This window comes from Heteronotia binoei, chromosome 8 (genome assembly GCF_032191835.1).
Source record: "Heteronotia binoei isolate CCM8104 ecotype False Entrance Well chromosome 8, APGP_CSIRO_Hbin_v1, whole genome shotgun sequence".
Classification (NCBI taxonomy): domain Eukaryota; kingdom Metazoa; phylum Chordata; class Lepidosauria; order Squamata; family Gekkonidae; genus Heteronotia; species Heteronotia binoei.
Genome location: NC_083230.1, coordinates 129490951 through 129508163, shown reverse-complemented (window position 1 = coordinate 129508163; position 17213 = coordinate 129490951). Strand labels below are relative to the sequence as shown.

Sequence of the window (17213 nt, the reverse complement as noted above, 5' to 3'; positions counted from 1 at the left end):
GGGTGGCTCCAGCTCCAAAGGGGTGAAGATCCAATCTCAGCAGACCGGAGAGAGGGGTGGGCTGGCACCCGGCCAAGGCCTCCTGACCTGCCACCTCCGTATCTGGCTCCGATGACCACAGCATCCCTCCCCCCTCCCTTCCCTGCAGTGGGGGGGGGAGTTCAGGGTCAGCAGGGCCCAGCCCTTCCTTATCTCTCTTCCTGGGAATTCAGTCACTGGATTTGGCACCCGGTGGTGTGTCCTGCTTGCACTTCCCCCCAGAGGTCCTCCCAACCGCAGGGTGTATAAATTCCAGGCGGCCTCCGCAGCCTTCTCAGCTTGCTCTCAGCCGGACAGAGGTTCCAAGCCTTGCAGCTGGACACAGAGGTGAGGCCTTGACCTTTCCCTTCCCTTCTCCATCTGGAAAGGTCAGGCTCTTGGAGGAGCAGAGGAATCCCATTTCTGGTAGAGCTGGAACTGGGGGGGGGGAGGGGGGGGATGAGCCGACGGGAGAGTCTGGGGTTCTTTTTAACTGGGGCAGAGAAGAGATGCCTAGAGGTTACTTCCTGTGGGATTCCTTTCATTGTCTGGGGGACTCATTCAGTCTCCTCTTTCAAAAAGGACTGGGGAATATAGGGTGGCTCTCCTTGTTTTCGGCAGTCCAGAACCAAGAGGGATCGTCTGCAGGGTCCTGACAAACCAAGATGGTTTCTTTAAGTTCCGTTTGTAATTTTACGGTTGCCAATCCCCAGGTGGAACAGGCAATAGAAGTTAAACAACTACTGTGCCTATCCTGAATTCAATACCTCTTAGAAGTTACTGGCCAGTAAATTCTACGAGGTATTGGATTCCGGATAGGCACAGTACTGGTATGTTTGCAACCATACGCTTAAGTGTTTTGAGCTAAGATTGCTGCAAAAAGAAGGGCCTGCTCAACATTAAAAATAAAAACATATTAATTAATAAGAGCCAATGACCATCTAAAGAACAGCTTGCCTAATATATTCAGCAAACTCCAGAAGGTTTTAGCATCTGGTTGAATGTATCAGTTTGTACTGGTTCTAGCTCCTGTATGAAAAATGTACCCACTTAAGTGTCTTGGAGTGACTGAGAGTAAAGGTGTGACAAGGAGAATCAGGAGCACTGGTCAGTACTAGCGGCCGTTACTCCTGGAAAAACATAGAAAGGCATTACTCCCGAGGAAGTCTATTGATGAAATGGGCCTATATCCGGGTGCTCATAGACCTTTTTTTTTGCAATATGGAAATGTTAATATTGGATCTCTTTTACAACATAAAGTGTGCCTAATTTACAATATGAAATATATGAATGGATATTTAAATTGGATTTTTATTATGACATGAAGTTTGTAAAATTTAAAATGTTGAGCATTAAGATATATGAAAGTTTTTTAATGGTTACTATATTCCTTGTTTACCATCCCGGTAGTAGTTTAACTTCTATTGCCTATCCCATTTACTGTGATCCCTTTTAGTTACACAGTCCCAGGTGGAGGCAGGAGATCCTCTGGTTTGCAGGCCCTTCCCCCTCTTCAGGATTATCAGAAAGGGGGGAGGGGTGAAGGGACGGTGGCTCAGTGGTAGAGCATCTGCTTGCTAAGCAGAAGGTCCCAGGTTCAATCCCTGGCATCTCCAAAAAAGGGTCCAGGCAAAGAGGTGTGGAAAACCTCAGCTTGAGACCCTGGAGAGCCGCTGCCAGTCTGAGAAGACAATACTGACTTTGATGGACCAAGGGTCTGATTAAGTATAAGGCAGCTTCATATGTTCATATATGTCCACTGAGCACTCCATTATACCCTATGCAGGCCAGCCTCCATAGGGTACAATGGAGAATCGATCCGTCGGTGCCTGGAACTCTGGGTGACTGTTTTTTGAGGAAGAGGCCCCAAGTTTTCAGAATAGCATCTGGTGCCTCTCCTCAAAATCCCTTCCAAGTTTCAAAAGGATTGGACCAGGGCATACAGTTCTATGAGCCCCCAAAGAAGGTGCCCCGATCCTTCATGATTTCCAAGGGGAGGAAGGCATTTAAAAGGAATGTGATGGCCAGAGATTTTTCTGTAGCAGGAACTCCTTTGCATATTAGGCCACACCCCCTGATGCCACCAATCCTCCAAAAGTTTACAGTAGTCCCTGTAAGCTCTTGGAGGAGTGGTTACATCAGAGGGGTGTGACCTAATATGCAAAGGAGTTCCTGCTACAAGATCGCCCTGGTGATGGCCAGAACTCCCTTCCGATTTCGATCACGCTTGTCACAACCTTCTTCCTGGCTCCACCCCCAAAGTCTCCTGGCTCCACCCCCAAAGTCCCCAGATGTTTCCTGAGTCAGACCTGGTAACCCTCGTTTGTCTGCTGTCTTCGCAGAAAGGAGAAGACCCAAGATGGGACCCGGAACCCTTTTCAGCCTCCTCTTCTGCCAGCTTCTCTTCCTGGCGTCTGGCGACCCGGTAGAGGCAGGAGAGAAAAACCTGACTGCTGCAGAACCGGAAGACTTCAGCTACTTGCATGTGGAATATATGCTCCTTCAGGACAAACTGTGCAACAAGAAGTGGAAGAGCCGCGGCTTCTACTGCTACCGGTACTTCGACACCCCCAAGACGTTCAGCGAAGCAGAGGTGAGGCTCAGGACCCGTTCTTTCTGACAACAAGCACACACCCGCCTGCTCCTCTTCTTGCCCAAAGGGTGGGAGAGTCAGGCAGGAAGGAGGGAAGTTCTCTTTACCCAGAAGGCCTCAGGGCCAGGACATCATGGGGAGAGGACAGCTGGCACGAGATCCCAGGAGAAGGAGAGCGCCAATGTCATGCTCGGCTCTCCCTCGGGATCGGTTGGCTCCTTCTTATTCCGCTTCTTTTCAAAGTCTGTCAGTGAGCCTCTCCAAAGAGCCAGTAGCGGCAAAGTGCGCGGACTCTTCTCTGGGAGAATCGGGTTTCATTCCGCACTCCTCCACTTGCAGCTGCTGGAATGGCCTTGGGTCGCCATCGCTTTCGCAGAGCTGTCCTTGAAAGGGCAGTTTCTGTCAGAGCTCTCTCAGCCCCACCCACCTTACAGGGTGTCTGTTGTGGGGGAAGGAGATAAAGGAGATTGTGAGCCACTCTAAAACTCAGAGAGAAGGGTGAGGTATAAGTGCGCGGACTCTTATCTGGGAGAACCAGGTTTGATTCCCCCCTCCTCCAGTTGAATCTGCTGGAATGGCCTCGAGTCAGCCAGAGCTCTTACAGGAGTTGTCCTTGAAAGGGCAGCTTTTGTGAGAACTCTCTCAGCTCCACCCGCCTCACAGGGTATCTGTTGTTGTGGGGGAGGAAGATAAAGTAGACTGTGAGCTGCTCTAAGATTCAGATTGTAGGGTGGGGTACAAATCTACAGTCTTCTCCTTCCTCCCCCAACTGCCTTCTCTTCCCCTTCCTGCAGGACGAATGCCATAGTTATGGTCGGGACGCCCACCTCACCTCCATCTCCAGTCACCATGACTCCGTCTTCCTTGCTGATCTGGTCGAGGAGGCTGAAAATGACGTTTGGGTTGGCTTGCGTAATCTGGAGGGGGTGAGTTCAACCAGATCACCACACTGGCACCAATCCCTACCCCAGATTTGCTCCTTCGTCATGTCACTTGAGCTTTGCACCCCCCCCGGGTCAAACCCAGCTGCCCCCAACATAGCAGCGGACATGAAAAAGTCAGGCAGAGTGTCCAGAAAAGGATGACCTTGACAGGCTGGAAAACAGGGCTAAAACAAATAAAATGAATTTTAACAGGGATAAATGTAAAGTTCTGCATTTAGGTAGGAAAAATCCAATGCATGGCTATAGGATGGGGGAGACTTGTCTTAGCAGTAGTCTGTGCGAAAAGGATCTTGGGGTCTTAGTGGATCATTTGCTGAACATGAGTCAACAGTGTGATGCGGTGGCTAAAAAGGCAAATGCAATTTTGGGCTGTATCAATAGAAGTCTAGTGTCCAGATCATGTGATGTGATGGTATCGCTTTACTCTGCTCTGGTAAGACCTCACCTGGAGTATGGTGTTCAGTTTTGGGCACCACATTTTAAGAAGGATCTAGACAAGCTGGAACGGGTCCAGAGGAGGGCGATGAAGATTGTGACGGGTCTGGAAACCAAGTCCTATGAGGAAAGGTTGAAGGAGCTGGGCATGTTTAGCCTGGAGAGGAGGCGGCTGAGAGGTGACATGATCACCATCCTCAAGGACTTGAAGGGCTGTCAGATAGAGGACGTTGTGGAATTGTTTTCAGTGGCCCCAGAAGGTAGGACCAGAACCAATGGGTTGAAATTAAATCAAAAGAGTTTCCAGCTCAACATTAGGAAGAACTTCCTGACCGTTACAGCAGTTCCTCAGTGGAACAGGCTTCCTCCTCAGGAGGTGGTGGGTTCTCCTTCCTTGGAGGTTTTTCAACAGAGGCTAGGTGGTCATCTGACAGCAATGAGGATCCTGTGAATGTAGGGGGAGGGGTTTGTGAGTTTAGAGCGGTTCCTCAGTGGAACAGGCTTCCTCGGGAGGTGGTGGGCTCTCCTTCCTTGGAGGTTTTTCAACAGAGGCTAGATGGCCATCTGACAGCAATGAAGATCCTGTGAATTTAGGGGGAGGGGTTTGTGAGTTTAGAGTGGTTCCTCAGTGGAACAGGCTTCCTCCTTGGGAGGTGGTGGGCTCTCCTTCCTTGGAGGTTTTTCAACAGAGGCTAGGTGGCCATCTGACAGCGATGAAGATCCTGTGAATTTAGGGGGAGGTGTTTGTGAGTTTCCTGCATTATGCAGGGGGTTGGAATAGATGACCCTGGAGGTCCCTTCCAGCTCTATGATTCTATGAAGGGACATACAGTTTTGGTAGGGTTGCCAATTCCAATTCAAGAAATATCTGGGGACTTTGGGGGTGGAGCCAGGAGACATTGGGGGTGGAGTCATAAGCAAAGTTGTGACAAGTATAATTGAAATCCAAAGGAAGTTCTCGCCAACACATTTAAGGGGACCACATACCTTTTTAATGCCTTCCCTACGTTAGAAATAATGAAGGATAAGGGCGCCTTCTTTTAGGGCTCATGAAATTGGACCCCCTGGTCCAATTGTTTTGAAATTTGGAGAGCATTTTGAGGAGACTCATCTGATGCCGCTTTGAAAATTTGGTGCCTCTATCTCAAACAACCGCCCCTCCAGAGCCCCAGATACCCCAGGATTAATTCTCCATTATACCCTATGGTCCAGCAGACATTTCCCTCCCCCCCCCCCCTATTTCTGATGACCCTGAAGCTCCGGAGGGCCTCCAAACCAGGGCTTCCCTGCCCCCACCTGGGGATTGACACATCTACTCATGAGTTGCTGAACGTTCAAGTTTTTCCAGCAACGCAGGGCAACCAAAGGTTGAAGGTTACCTTCACACTATACAAATGACTTCTGCAAGGATTGTGCAACCAACGGAGGGAGGGTCTGGGCTCCTTTCACAGCCAGGTTGTTCTGCCTCTCTCCCGTCCCCTTCAACCTTAAAGACGCAGACGCACCATCCCAAGAGGAAGGCTTTCCAAGTAGAGTCTGAAGCCTCCGGAGGGGGGAAAGTCACATGATGGCTGTGAGGGCGGGGCTTCCCCCTGCTGGCCTGCTGATTGGGGGCAGGAAGGAGCCTGGGAAAGCAAGAGAACCCCTTCCCCCCCGGGACCTGGGGATTGGCAAGCCTAAGCTTTGGGGAGGCAGAACTCCGAGCTCTTGAAATGGATGCCAACACAATGGTGTGCAGTTGGCCATGGCCCTTTGCAGGTAGTCCACACATATTGGAGGGGACACAAGCATCACAGCACACACACACACACCCAAACACACACACACACAGAAACTGGCACCCCATCTCTCCTGCTTTGCCTATCAGGGCGATGAATGAAACTCATCCTCCTTCAGCCTGACTGTGGCTGACAGACTCCACGTTGTGGTGTGTTTTTTGAGGATTCATCAGCATGAACGTTGCACATGGCTTCACCATTATGGAGTCAGCTTTGGCACACAGGCTGTGAAGCCAGCCCCATGCATGCCTCCACCACACTGTGTACACCGGAGCGGGCAGTCACACTGGATTCCCCTCTTCTTGCCCATCTCGCTCTGCCAGTGTGTGAAAGGAGAGTGGAGTGGGTGATGGATGCAATGGGGGTTTTCCGTTGGCTTTTTCTTAGTGCATCCTGTCTCTGTTGGCTTTCTGGGTCCCCTCTACCTACTGCCCAGTTTTCAGTGATTGGACCGTTGTCTTGGTTCCGCTCCCTTTCCTCCTCCAAGATGACTGATTTAGGGTTCTTTAAATTAAAAACTGTTCTAAAATATCAGTATATCTTTGAAGAGTTTCAGTGGCACATTTAAGCAGGTTCTCTGAATTCCCAGCTTTAATTTTTAAAAAGGAAGTCCCTAGCCCTCTCCCTCAGAGATCTGCCTTTTCCCCTGGTATCGCCAGGAGGGAAGGAGCTAGAGATTTATGAAAGAAAGAAAGAAAGAAAGAAAGAAAGAAAGAAAGAAAGAAAGAAAGAAAGAAAGAAAGAAAGAAAGAAAGAAAGAAAGAAAGAAAGAAAGAAAGAAAGAAAGGAAGGAAGGAAGGAAGGAAGGAAGGAAGGAAGGAAGGAAGGAAGGAAGGAAGGAAGGAAGGAAGGATGATAGATAGACAGAGAGATAGACAGAGAGATAGATAGATAGATAGATAGATAGATAGATAGATAGATAGATAGATAGATAGATAGATAGATAGATAGATAGATAGATAGATAGATAGATAGATAGATAGATAGATAGATAGATAGATAGATAGATAGATAGATAGATAGATCTGGGGATTCAGAGAAGCTGTTTAAATTATCGGTATAACACTACTGCAAAAAATCAATGTTCTATAGCATCTTTTTAAAAAGACATGCCGGGGTTACTGTGTTGCTACCAGTAATGCCCTTGATAACGACAACCCCCTCTCTTTAAAATTCTTAGTGGCGCCCCTCCCCTGTGACTTCAGGGAGCCTGACTCAGAGTGCTGACCTTCCCATTACTGCCACCGCCACCACTCGAGGGGTCCTGGGTATCCCTCCTGTGCCATTCCAAGGAACTTCCTGACGGTTAGAGCCGTTCCTCAGTGGAACAGGCTTCCTCCTGGGGAGATGGTGGGCTCTCCTTCCTTGGAGGTTTTTCAACAGAGGCTAGGTGGCCATCTGACAGCGATGAAGATCCTGTGAATTTAGGGGGAGGGGTTTGTGAGTTTCCTGCATTATGCAGGGGGTTGGACTAGATGACCCTGGAGGTCCCTTCCAACGATATGCTTCTAGGATTTCAATCAAGGGGGGAGGGAGGGAATGGTCCCCTATCCTCTCAGCTTTCACCCCGCTGTGGTGGTGGGGGAGCAGGGAAGGAAGGTCGGGGGCAGGGCCTCCACAGCTCTCCCCCCCTCCCTCCCGTAGCTACATGCTTGACTCTGAGTGCCATCTCTTTCTCTCCCCTAGTGTGACTCTTGGACCTGGACGGATGGAACACCCTACAATCCAGATTACGCCCATTGGGGTGCTGGGCAACCCGATCTCTGTGTCGTCCATCCAGTGTGTGGGCAGCTGATGCGTTCCTCAAGTAAGTTCCTTCAAGACACAGGAATCAGAATCTCAGGCTGTGCCGGGCATGGTTACATGTCCAGACTTTTATCTGGGAGAACCGGGTTTGACATAAGAACAGAAGAGAAGCCATGTTGGATCAGGCCAGTGGCCCATCCAGTCCAACACTCTGTGTCACATAAGAGAAGCTAAGTTGGGTCAGAGCAATGGCCCATCCAGTCCAACATTCTGTGTCACACAGTGGCCAAAAAAGCCCAGGTGCCCTTAGGCGGTCCATCAGTGGGGCCAGGTCACTAGAAGCCCTCCCACTGTTGCTGCTCCCAGGAATCAAGAATAAAAAGCATCATGTGCCCCAGACAGCGAGGGAGGAAGTACGGAAAGGAGGAAGGGAGGGAGGGGGGGAGGAAGGAAAGCAAATATAGGGAGAAGGCAGGAAGAGGTGGAAAGAAAGCAACAAACTTTAAATGCATTCTCCAAGGCTCTGCCTGGCATGGCTTAGAAAAGTGATTTAAAGAGACAAGTGTCTTCTCCAAGCCAGCTGACGGGGCAGCGGGACTTTGAGAGAAGAAGAATCTCCTTTACCTCCCCACCACCCCCGCCCCACATACACACAACAGACACAACAGACAGGTAGGTGGGGTTGAGAGAGTTCTTGCAGCAGCTGCCCTTTCAAGGACAACTCGTATGAGAGCTATGGCTGACCTGAGGCTGTTTCAGCAGCTGCAAGTGGAGGAGTGGGGAATCAAACCCGGATCTCCCAGATAAGAGAGCTCTGGCTGACCCAAGGCCATTCCAGGAGCTGCAAGCGGAGGAGTGAGGAATCAAACCCAGATCTCCCAGATAAGAGAGCTCTGGCTGACCCAAGGCCATTCCAGCAGCTGCAAGCGGAGGAGTGAGGAATCAAACCCGGATCTCCCAGATAAGAGAGCTCTGGCTGACCCAAGGCCATTCCAGCAGCTGCAAGCGGAGGAGTGAGGAATCAAACCCGGTTCTCCCAGATAAGAGAGCTCTGGCTGACCCAAGGCCATTCCAGCAGCTGCAAGTGGAGGAGTGGGGAATCAAACCCGGTTCTCCCAGATAAGAGAGCTCTGGCTGACCCAAGGCCATTTCAGCGGCTGCAAGTGGAGGAGTGGGGAATCAAACCCGGTTCTCCCAGATAAGAGAGCTCTGGCTGACCCAAGGCCATTTCAGCGGCTGCAAGTGGAGGAGTGGGGAATCAAACCCGGTTCTCCCAGATAAGAGAGCTATGGGTGACCCAAGGCCATTCCAGCAGCTGCAAGCGGAGGAGTGGGGAATCAAACCCGGTTCTCCCAGATAAGAGTCCGTACACTTAACCACTAAACCAAACTGGCTCTCAGAGCCACACAATGGGTGTATTTCCATTCACTTTGATCCAGAGTTTTAGAGTCTTCAAATCATGTGCCACAGTTCCGCTTTAATTATTTTCCTTTTACATTTGTGAATTTACTCTGCGCATTTTGTGTAGCAAAAGTTCTATATTTCCTGCTGAAAGCATTTCAATTGGGGGGGGGGTCTCTCTGATCAGAGGGCAGCCGGAATACCAGTGCTTAGTTAAATGTATACGAGTGCTTGGAAATCACGTCAACACTGCAAAAACAACACACATTTAAATTACAAGTTGGGGCAAGCAATGAGATGTAAAAATTTCCAGTGCTGTCAGTTCTCACGCAAATTCCTGCGCCTTGTGGTGGCTTTTGGAGGAGTCTTTTAAAATGCATGAAAACTTCTACAATACAAGTTTGAAACGCCTGTAGAGAAAGGACCGGATCAAAACCAGTTTCGAGAAAAACCTTGTAGCAGCATTGCCAGAACCCATCGCACCGAAACAAATGTAGGTGCTTCGGGCAGCAACGATGCAAAACAGTTGTGAGAACGTTAGGTAATCTAAAAGTTGAGTTTCCAATGCGGTGATAGAGAGTGACAAACTGTCGGTGTAAAAACACCCAATATGTATGAAAGAGCCACATACTGGCCACCCCTGCTCTGGACCATTCAGATTCCAACCCTGTGAAACGTGGCGTCTTGCAGCCTGATCTCCGGAGGGTGCCAAGGGGAAAGTCTGTCCCCCAGCTGATGAGCTGCTGCTACGGAGAATAACCAAATTGTGCCTTCCTGACGGGCCTCTCTTTCTTTCTGCCTTACAGAATTCTACAAGTGGAACGATGTGGATTGTAGTACCAGAACTGGCTACATTTGTGAAACTCCTGCAAACCATTGAAGTGTTTCTGAAGGGGGCGATCAGCTTTTGGGGTGCTCCGGTGATTATCCAGACGGGCACCCCATTCCATATCTGCCCAATGCTGCCCTCTGCACGTGTATCTCCTATGACTCGCTCAATATTACTCCTATAACTCCGTACTTATTACTGCTACTGCCTGGTCAACATTAAATCCCTTCTCTGAATGTTCCCAATTTGTTCCTTTTGTGACCTCATGGTGGCAAGGAAATAAACTGCTGTCCTCACACGAGGGGCTGGATGCAACACACGTCTTTCTTGCAACCCGCTTCAGACTAATACAGAGGCTGAAAAAGAGAACAGTCCAGGGGGCTGAGTTTGGTGTTGTGCTAAAGTGCGTGGATTCTTATCTCGGAGAACCAAGTTTAATCAAAAGTGTTTTCGACTCAACATGAGGAAGAACTTCCTGACAGTTAGAGCAGTTCCTCAGTGGAACAGGCTTCCTCAGGAGGTGGTGGCTCTCCTTCCTTGGAGGTTTTTCAACAGAGGCTAGAGGGGCATCTCACAGCAACGCTGATCCGGTGAATTTAGGGGGAGGGGTTTGTGAGTTTCCGGCATGGAGCAGGGGGTTGGACTAGATGACCCTGCAGGTCCCTTCCAACTTTATGATTCTATGATTCCCCACTCCTCCACTTGCAGCTTCTGGAATGGCCTTGCAGAGCTGTACTTGAAAGGGCAGTTTCAGGGAGAGCTCTCTCAGCCCCACCCACCTCACAGGGTATCTGTTGTGAGGGGTGGGAAGGTAGAGGAGATTGTGACCGCTCTGAGACTGAGATTCAGGGTATAGGGTGGGAATGGCCTTGGGTTAGCCATAGCTCTGGCAGAGGTTGTCCTTGAAAGGGCAGCTGCTGGGAGAGCTCTCTCAGCCCCACCCACCTCACAGGGTGTCTGTTGTGGGGGAGGAGGAAGGTAAAGGAGATTGTGACTGCTCTGAGACTCTGAGATTCAAAGTATAGGGCGGGATATAAATCCAATACGATCTTCTTCTCCTCCTCTGTACCCATTCCAGTTTGGCCACCCCTCCTTTAGAGAGTCAGACAGATAGATCCTTCCTTTCCACGGCACTGGTGCCTTCCCTTTGATGGGTAGACTGCTCCTCTCTGGAATCTTCCTTCCATCCTAGCTAATGAGACTAGACAGTGTGAAGGATTCTAGTGTCCTGGCCCCACTGACGGACCTCCTGATGGCACCTGGGTTTTGGCTACTGTGTGACACAGAGTGTTGGACTGGATGGGCCTTTGGCCTGATCCAAGATGGCTTCTCTTCTGTTCTTATGTCTGAGGCAGTGATGCCCTGGGGGAGGGCACAGTGGGAGGGCTTCTGGAGTTCTGGCCCTGCTGGTGGACCTTCTGAAGGCCCCTAGGTTTTGGGCACTGTGTGACACAGAGTGTTGTACTGGAGGGGCCACTGGCCTGATCCAAAATGGCTTCACTTATGTTCTTCTGTGACACAGAGTGTTGGACTGGATGGGCCGTTGGCCTGATCCAACATGGCTTCTCTTATGTTCTTCTGTGATACAGAGTGTTGGACTGGATGAGCCATTGGCCTGATCCAACATGGCTTCTCTTATGTTCTTCTGTGACACACAGTGTTGGACTGGATGGGCCACTGGCCTGATCCAACATGGCTTCTCTTATGCTCTTATGTGACAGAGAGTGTTGGACTGGATGGGCCACTGGCCTGATCCAACATGGCTTCTCTTATGTTCTTATGTGACACACAGTGTTGGACTCGATGAGCCATTGGCCTGATCCAACATGGCTTCTCTTATGTTCTTCTGTGACACAGAGTGTTGGACTGGACGAGCCATTGGCCTGATCCAACATGGCTTCTCTTATGTTCTTATGTGACACAGAGTGTTGGACTGGATGGGCCACTGGCCTGATCCAACATGGCTTCTCTTATGTTCTTATGTGACATAGAGTGTTGGACTGGATGGGCCATTGGCCTGATCCAAAATGGCTTCTCTTATGTTCTTATGTGACACAGAGTGTTGGACTGGATGGGCCATTGGCCTGATCCAAAATGGCTTCTCTTATGTTCTTATGTGACACAAAGTGTTGGACTGGATGGGCCATTGGCCTGATCCAACAGGGCTTCTTGTATGTTCTTCTTTGACACAGAATGTTGGACTGGAGGGGCCAATGGCCTGATCCAACAGGGCTTCTCTTATGTTCTTATGTGACACAGAGTGTTGGACTGGATGGGCCAATGGCCTGATCCAACATGGCTTCTCTTATGTTCTTATGACGCCTGCTGGATCAATTAAAAGCCTGGAGGAAGAGCTCCGTCTTACAGGCCTTGCAAAACCTGGATAAGTCCCGGTTCTCCAGTGGGAGCTCATTCCACCAGGTAGGGGCCTGGACCGAAAAGGCCCTGCCCCTCGTTGTAGCCAACCAGGCGTTCTTAGGACCAGGGACTATGAGAAGATGTTCAGCAGCAGACCTCAGAGCCAGGGGGAGTTCATCTAGAAGTGTCCAACTAGTGGGGAAGAGTCAACCTTCCTTTGCCTTTCCTGGTTCACTTCAGCAATGCAACTTGGGGGAATTCGCTTTTCCCGAGAAATGTGTATTTCTCCCCGATATTTAAGACGTGTGAGTCTAAGGGTGGGGGAGGGGGTGATTGCACTTCATGGCACTGACTGAAGCACAGAATCTTCCTCTCTGCAGTGCAAAAGCCAGGTGTGAGAAATTGCTCATTCGCATTCATTGTGGGGTTTGAGTTTTAAAAATCCAGCTAGGGTTGCTAACCTTCGGGTGGACTAGCAACTCCTGTGACCCAAATTGCCAGGAAAATGCACATGCGTTTATTACAAACAGGACAGGTAAATGTTACAAAATCCATCACGACAACGGACGTATCATCGAAACTCAGTTCATAGGAGTGTAATAAAGTTCAAATCGAAGCAGTACGTGCAATAAAAGTCCCAATTTCATCAACCCCATGAAGATATAATGTGTGCGGTATTCCACTTCCTGTTTCAGAGACTTCCTTTATCAGACAGTTTCACAATGTAAATGAGGACACAGTCTTAATACATAAGCTTATGAAGGACAAAACATCTCCACACTTTCTTTTCCCGCAGGCTAATGTTCAGATGGCTCAAGGCCCGTGCTACTTCGACTCGAACTTTGTTAGATGACTACAAACTGAGTTTCTATGATTTCTTCATTGCCGTGATCGAAGAAGACATTGGATTTCTATTCTGCCCTCCACTCAGTATCAGTCTCAGTCTCAGAGCGGCCTACAGTCTCCTTTCCCTTCCTCCCCCACAACAGACACCCTGTGAGGTAGGTGGGGCTGAGAGGGCTCTCACAGCAGCTGCCCTTTCAAGGACAGAGTCTCAGAGTGGTTTTCAATCTCCTTTCCCTTCCTCCCCCACAACAGACACCCTGTGAGGTAGGTGGGGCTGAGAGGGCTCTCACAGCAGCTGCCCTTTCAAGGACAGAGTCTCAGAGTGGTTTTCAATCTCCTTTCCCTTCCTCCCCCACAACAGACACCCTGTGAGGTGGTTGGGGCTGAGAGGGCTCTCAAAGCAGCTGCCCTTTCAAGGACAACTCCTGCCAGAGCTGTGGCTGACTCAAGGCCATTCCAGCAGGTGCAAGTGGAGGAGTGGAGAATCAAACTCGTTCTCCCAGATAAGAGAGCTATGGCTGACCCAAGGCCATTCCAGCAGGTGAATGTGGAGGAGTGGGGAATCAAACTCGGTTCTTCCAGATAAGAGAGCTCTGGCTGACCCAAGGCCATTCCAGCAGCTGCAAGTGGAGGAGGGGGGAATCAAACCCAATTCTCCCAGATAACGGTCCACTCACTTAGCCACTACACCAAAGCGGCTTTGAATTTTGTTACATTTACCTGTACTATTTGTAATAAACCTATGTACATCTTCATGGTAATTAGGGTCACATGAATCTTAGGCTTTCATTGTTAGTATCTCTGAGTGACCTCCCTTATTGTATCTCTTATCCTCCCGGTGGAGCCTGTAGATCTCCCAGAATTGCTACTTATCTCCAGGCAACGGAGACCAGTTCCCCCAGAGAAAATGCTTTGGAGGGTGGGCTCTATAGACCCTGCTGAGACCCCAGCTGCGCCCTCCTCAGGCTCCAGCCCCAAAGTCTCCAAGAATTCCCTAACCTGGAGTCGGCCACCCTGCGAGTCCTGCCTGGTCCAGCACTAGAGGCCTGTCAGGGAAGATGGCCGCCGGGACCCACCAGTTTAGATTCAGCTGGACGGGGGTTGGGCGCCCCCCAAGTTCTGCTTCTGTTCGTGTCCCCCCCGTTTCCCCATCGACCCAGTCTCTTTCGGAGGCGCCTGAGGAAAGATGGTCTTTGCCACCCTCAAGTGGGGAGCAAAAGGGTCTTCCAGAATCAGTGCTGCTTGCAGGGCACTTCGGTCCTCGTCTCCCAGTTTGGGGCTTTCATGATGTATCCGGAGCCACGGAGACCCTGCCGGGGAGGGGAGAAAAATCATTCCGCTAGAATTCACTTCGTATTCTCCAGTTCCCCCCAAACCCTGCTTTTCTTCCACCAAGGCAGCAACATGTTATCCTGATAATGAGATCTCATATCAAGGGGCAGAGGAGTACAGGAAGAGCACCGCACAGACTCCATCTTGTCGTTATTCCTGCCTGGTTTCTCCCTAGACTGGAGTGGCCAAACTTGCTTAATGCAAGAGCCACATAGAATAAACATCAGATGTTTGAGAGCCACAAGACATGAGTGTCAGATGTTTGAGAGCTACAACATAAGAACATAAGAGAAGCCGTGTTGGATCAGGCCAATGGCCCATCCAGTCCAACACTCTATGTCACATAAGAACATAAGAGAAGCCATGTTGGATCAGGCCAACGGCCCATCCAGTCCAACACTCTGTGTCACACAGTGGCAAAAAAATTTATATATACACACACACTGTGGCTAATAGCCACTGATGGACCTGTGCTCCATATTTTTATCTAAACCCCTCTTGAAGGTGGCTATACTTGTGGCCACCACCACCTCCTGTGGCAGTGAATTCCACATGTTAATCACCCTTTGGGTGAAGAAGTACCTCCTTTTATCCATTTTAACCTGTCTGCTCAGCAATTTCATCGAATGCCCACGAGTTCTTGTATTGTAAGAAAGGGTGAAAAGTACTTCTTTCTCTACTTTCTCCATCCCATGCATTATCTTGTAAACCTCTATCATGTCACCCCGCAGTCGACGTTTCTCCAAGCTAAAGAGTCCCAAGCGTTTCAACCTTTCTTCATAGGGAAAGTGCTCCAGCCCTTTAATCATTCTAGTTGCCCTTTTCCGGACTTTCTCCAATGCTATAATATCCTTTTTGAGGTGCGGTGACCAGAATTGCACACAGTACTCCAAATGAGACCGCACCATCAATTTATACAGGGGCATTATGATACTGGCTGATTTGTTTTCAATTCCTTTCCTAATAATTCCCAGCATGGCGTTGGCCTTTTTTTTTGCAAACGCACACTGTCTTGACATTTTCAGTGAGTTATCTACCAGGACCCCAAGATCTCTCTCTTGGTCAGTCTCTGCCAGTTCACACCCCATCAGGAAGGAAGAACTTCCTGACTGTTAGAGCGATTCCTCAGTGGAACAGGCTTCCCCGGGAGGTGGTGGGCTCTCCTTCCTTGGAGGTTTTTAAACAAAGGCTAGATGGCCATTTGACAGCAGTGAAGATCCTGTAAATCTGGGGTAGGTATTTGTGGGTTTCCTGCATTGTGCAGGGTGTTGGACTAGATGACCCTGGAGGTCCCTTCCAACTCTATGGTTCTATGAGTACAGGAAGAGCACTGCACAGACTCCATCTTGTTATCCCTGTCTGGCTTCTCCCTAGACCAGGGGTGGCCAAATTTGCTTAATGTAAGAGTCACATAGAATAAACATCAGATGTTTGAGAGTTGCAAGGAAGGAAGGTCAGGGGAGGGGGGGAGGAAGGAAGGAAGGAAGGAAGGAAGGAAGGAAGGAAGGAAGGAAGGAAGGAAGGAAGGAAGGAAGGAAGGAAGGAAGGAAGGAAGGAAGGACAGGGGAGGGAGGGAAGGAGGGAGGGAGGAAGGAAGGAAGGAAGGAAGGAAGGAAGGAAGGAAGGAAGGAAGGAAGGAAGGAAGGAAGGAAGGAAGGAAGGAAGGAAGGAAGGAAGGAAGGAAGGAAGGAAGGAAGGAAGGAAGGGGAATGGAGAGGCGGAAAGAAAACAGCAACTTTAAATGCATTCTCCAAGCAGCCGATTCAAGGTGACGGTGTTGTTAACCTTTAAAGCCCTTAACAGCCTGAAACCAGAATATCTTAGGAACCGCCTCTCCCCATATACTCCCCCCCCCTCCTCGAGAACCGCACGTTCTACTGAGCAACGTCTTCCAGTTGTCCCTGGCCCAAAGGATGTCCACTTAGCCTCAGCCAGGGACAGGGCTTTTTCTGTATTGGCCCCTGCCTGGTGGAACAAGCTCCCACTAGAGATCCAGGCCTTGCGGAGCTTGCAGCAATTCTGCAGGGCCTATTCTGCCAGGCCTTTAGTTGAGGCGGTGGACATCACTGAACACCGATCTCGCCCCCCTGTCCCATCCTGGCCCACTCTGGAGTAATGACCATTTATGATTACTGTCATCTCATTTATGACATCAACTGACAACTGACATTTATGACATTCATGACATCAACTGACAATGGAAACATCTTGGATGGAACAAAATGTATTTATAGGCCGCCGGCTCTATTTTATCTTATTTTATCTTGTCTTTATTAATTTATGGTTTGATTGTATTTTTAAATGTTTTAAGCTGAAGTTGTTGAATTATCATGTTGTAAGCCGCCCTGAGACACTTAGGTGAGAAGGGCGGGGTATAAATCTTAATATAAATAAATAAATAAATAAATTTATTGCTCAGCCAGGGATCAGGCCTTCCAAAACGGTCGCCATCTGGATTCTGAATTGTTGGACTTTGAATTAGCAGATTGATTTGCTTTGCTTGGTTTTATGGTTTAATTCGTTGTTTAACAACCGATTATGTGTTTATCTTTCCTGTTTAAAACAATTTTATTTGATAACGTATGGTATCAATCTCAATTTTTGTAACATGAATAACTTCCTTTTTTTTATCTATCCCATATATTACCTTCTATCCACCCCTCCCCCCATTACTTGACCCCCGCCGGTGTTATTAACACAATTTACTAATATTTAAAGGTATCCTTAACTAATAAACAAGAAAACGAAAAAAATAACATTCTCCTTTCCTCTAAAACTTAATCATTATCAACAATTGTCCAATAACCTTTTATCTTCCCCAAAGGGTGATTAACATGTGGAATTCACTGCCACAGGAGGTGGTGGTGGCCACAAGCATAGCCACCTTCAAGAGGGGTTTAGATAAAAAATATGGAGCAGAGGTCCATCAGTGG

The 17213-nt window shown here is 49.1% G+C and overlaps 2 protein-coding genes and 1 non-coding gene across 3 annotated transcripts in view; 2 read left to right on the top strand and 1 right to left on the bottom strand.

Moving 5' to 3' along the window:
• Positions 1 to 321: 321 nt before the first annotated feature.
• LOC132575949 (C-type lectin-like) lies at positions 322 to 10043 on the top strand. The gene is made up of 5 exons (XM_060244637.1): positions 322 to 366; positions 2361 to 2611; positions 3406 to 3537; positions 7455 to 7575; positions 9722 to 10043. Exons 2-5 carry the CDS (start codon positions 2378 to 2380, stop codon positions 9793 to 9795), a joined length of 561 nt encoding a protein of 186 aa, XP_060100620.1. The 5' UTR covers positions 322 to 366; positions 2361 to 2377; the 3' UTR covers positions 9796 to 10043.
• Positions 1568 to 1634, top strand: TRNAS-GCU (transfer RNA serine (anticodon GCU)). Its single transcript has one exon. It is a non-coding gene; the product is annotated as a tRNA-Ser (tRNA).
• Positions 10044 to 14030: 3987 nt separating the features above from the next.
• Positions 14031 to 17213, bottom strand: part of LOC132575793 (thymidine phosphorylase-like) — a 46918-nt gene continuing 43735 nt past the window's right edge. Inside the window, exon 9 of the mRNA XM_060244482.1 lies at positions 14031 to 14258. Within this exon, the coding sequence (XP_060100465.1) occupies positions 14035 to 14258 (224 nt within the window). The 3' untranslated portion in view covers positions 14031 to 14034. The remainder of the gene's footprint in view (positions 14259 to 17213) is intronic.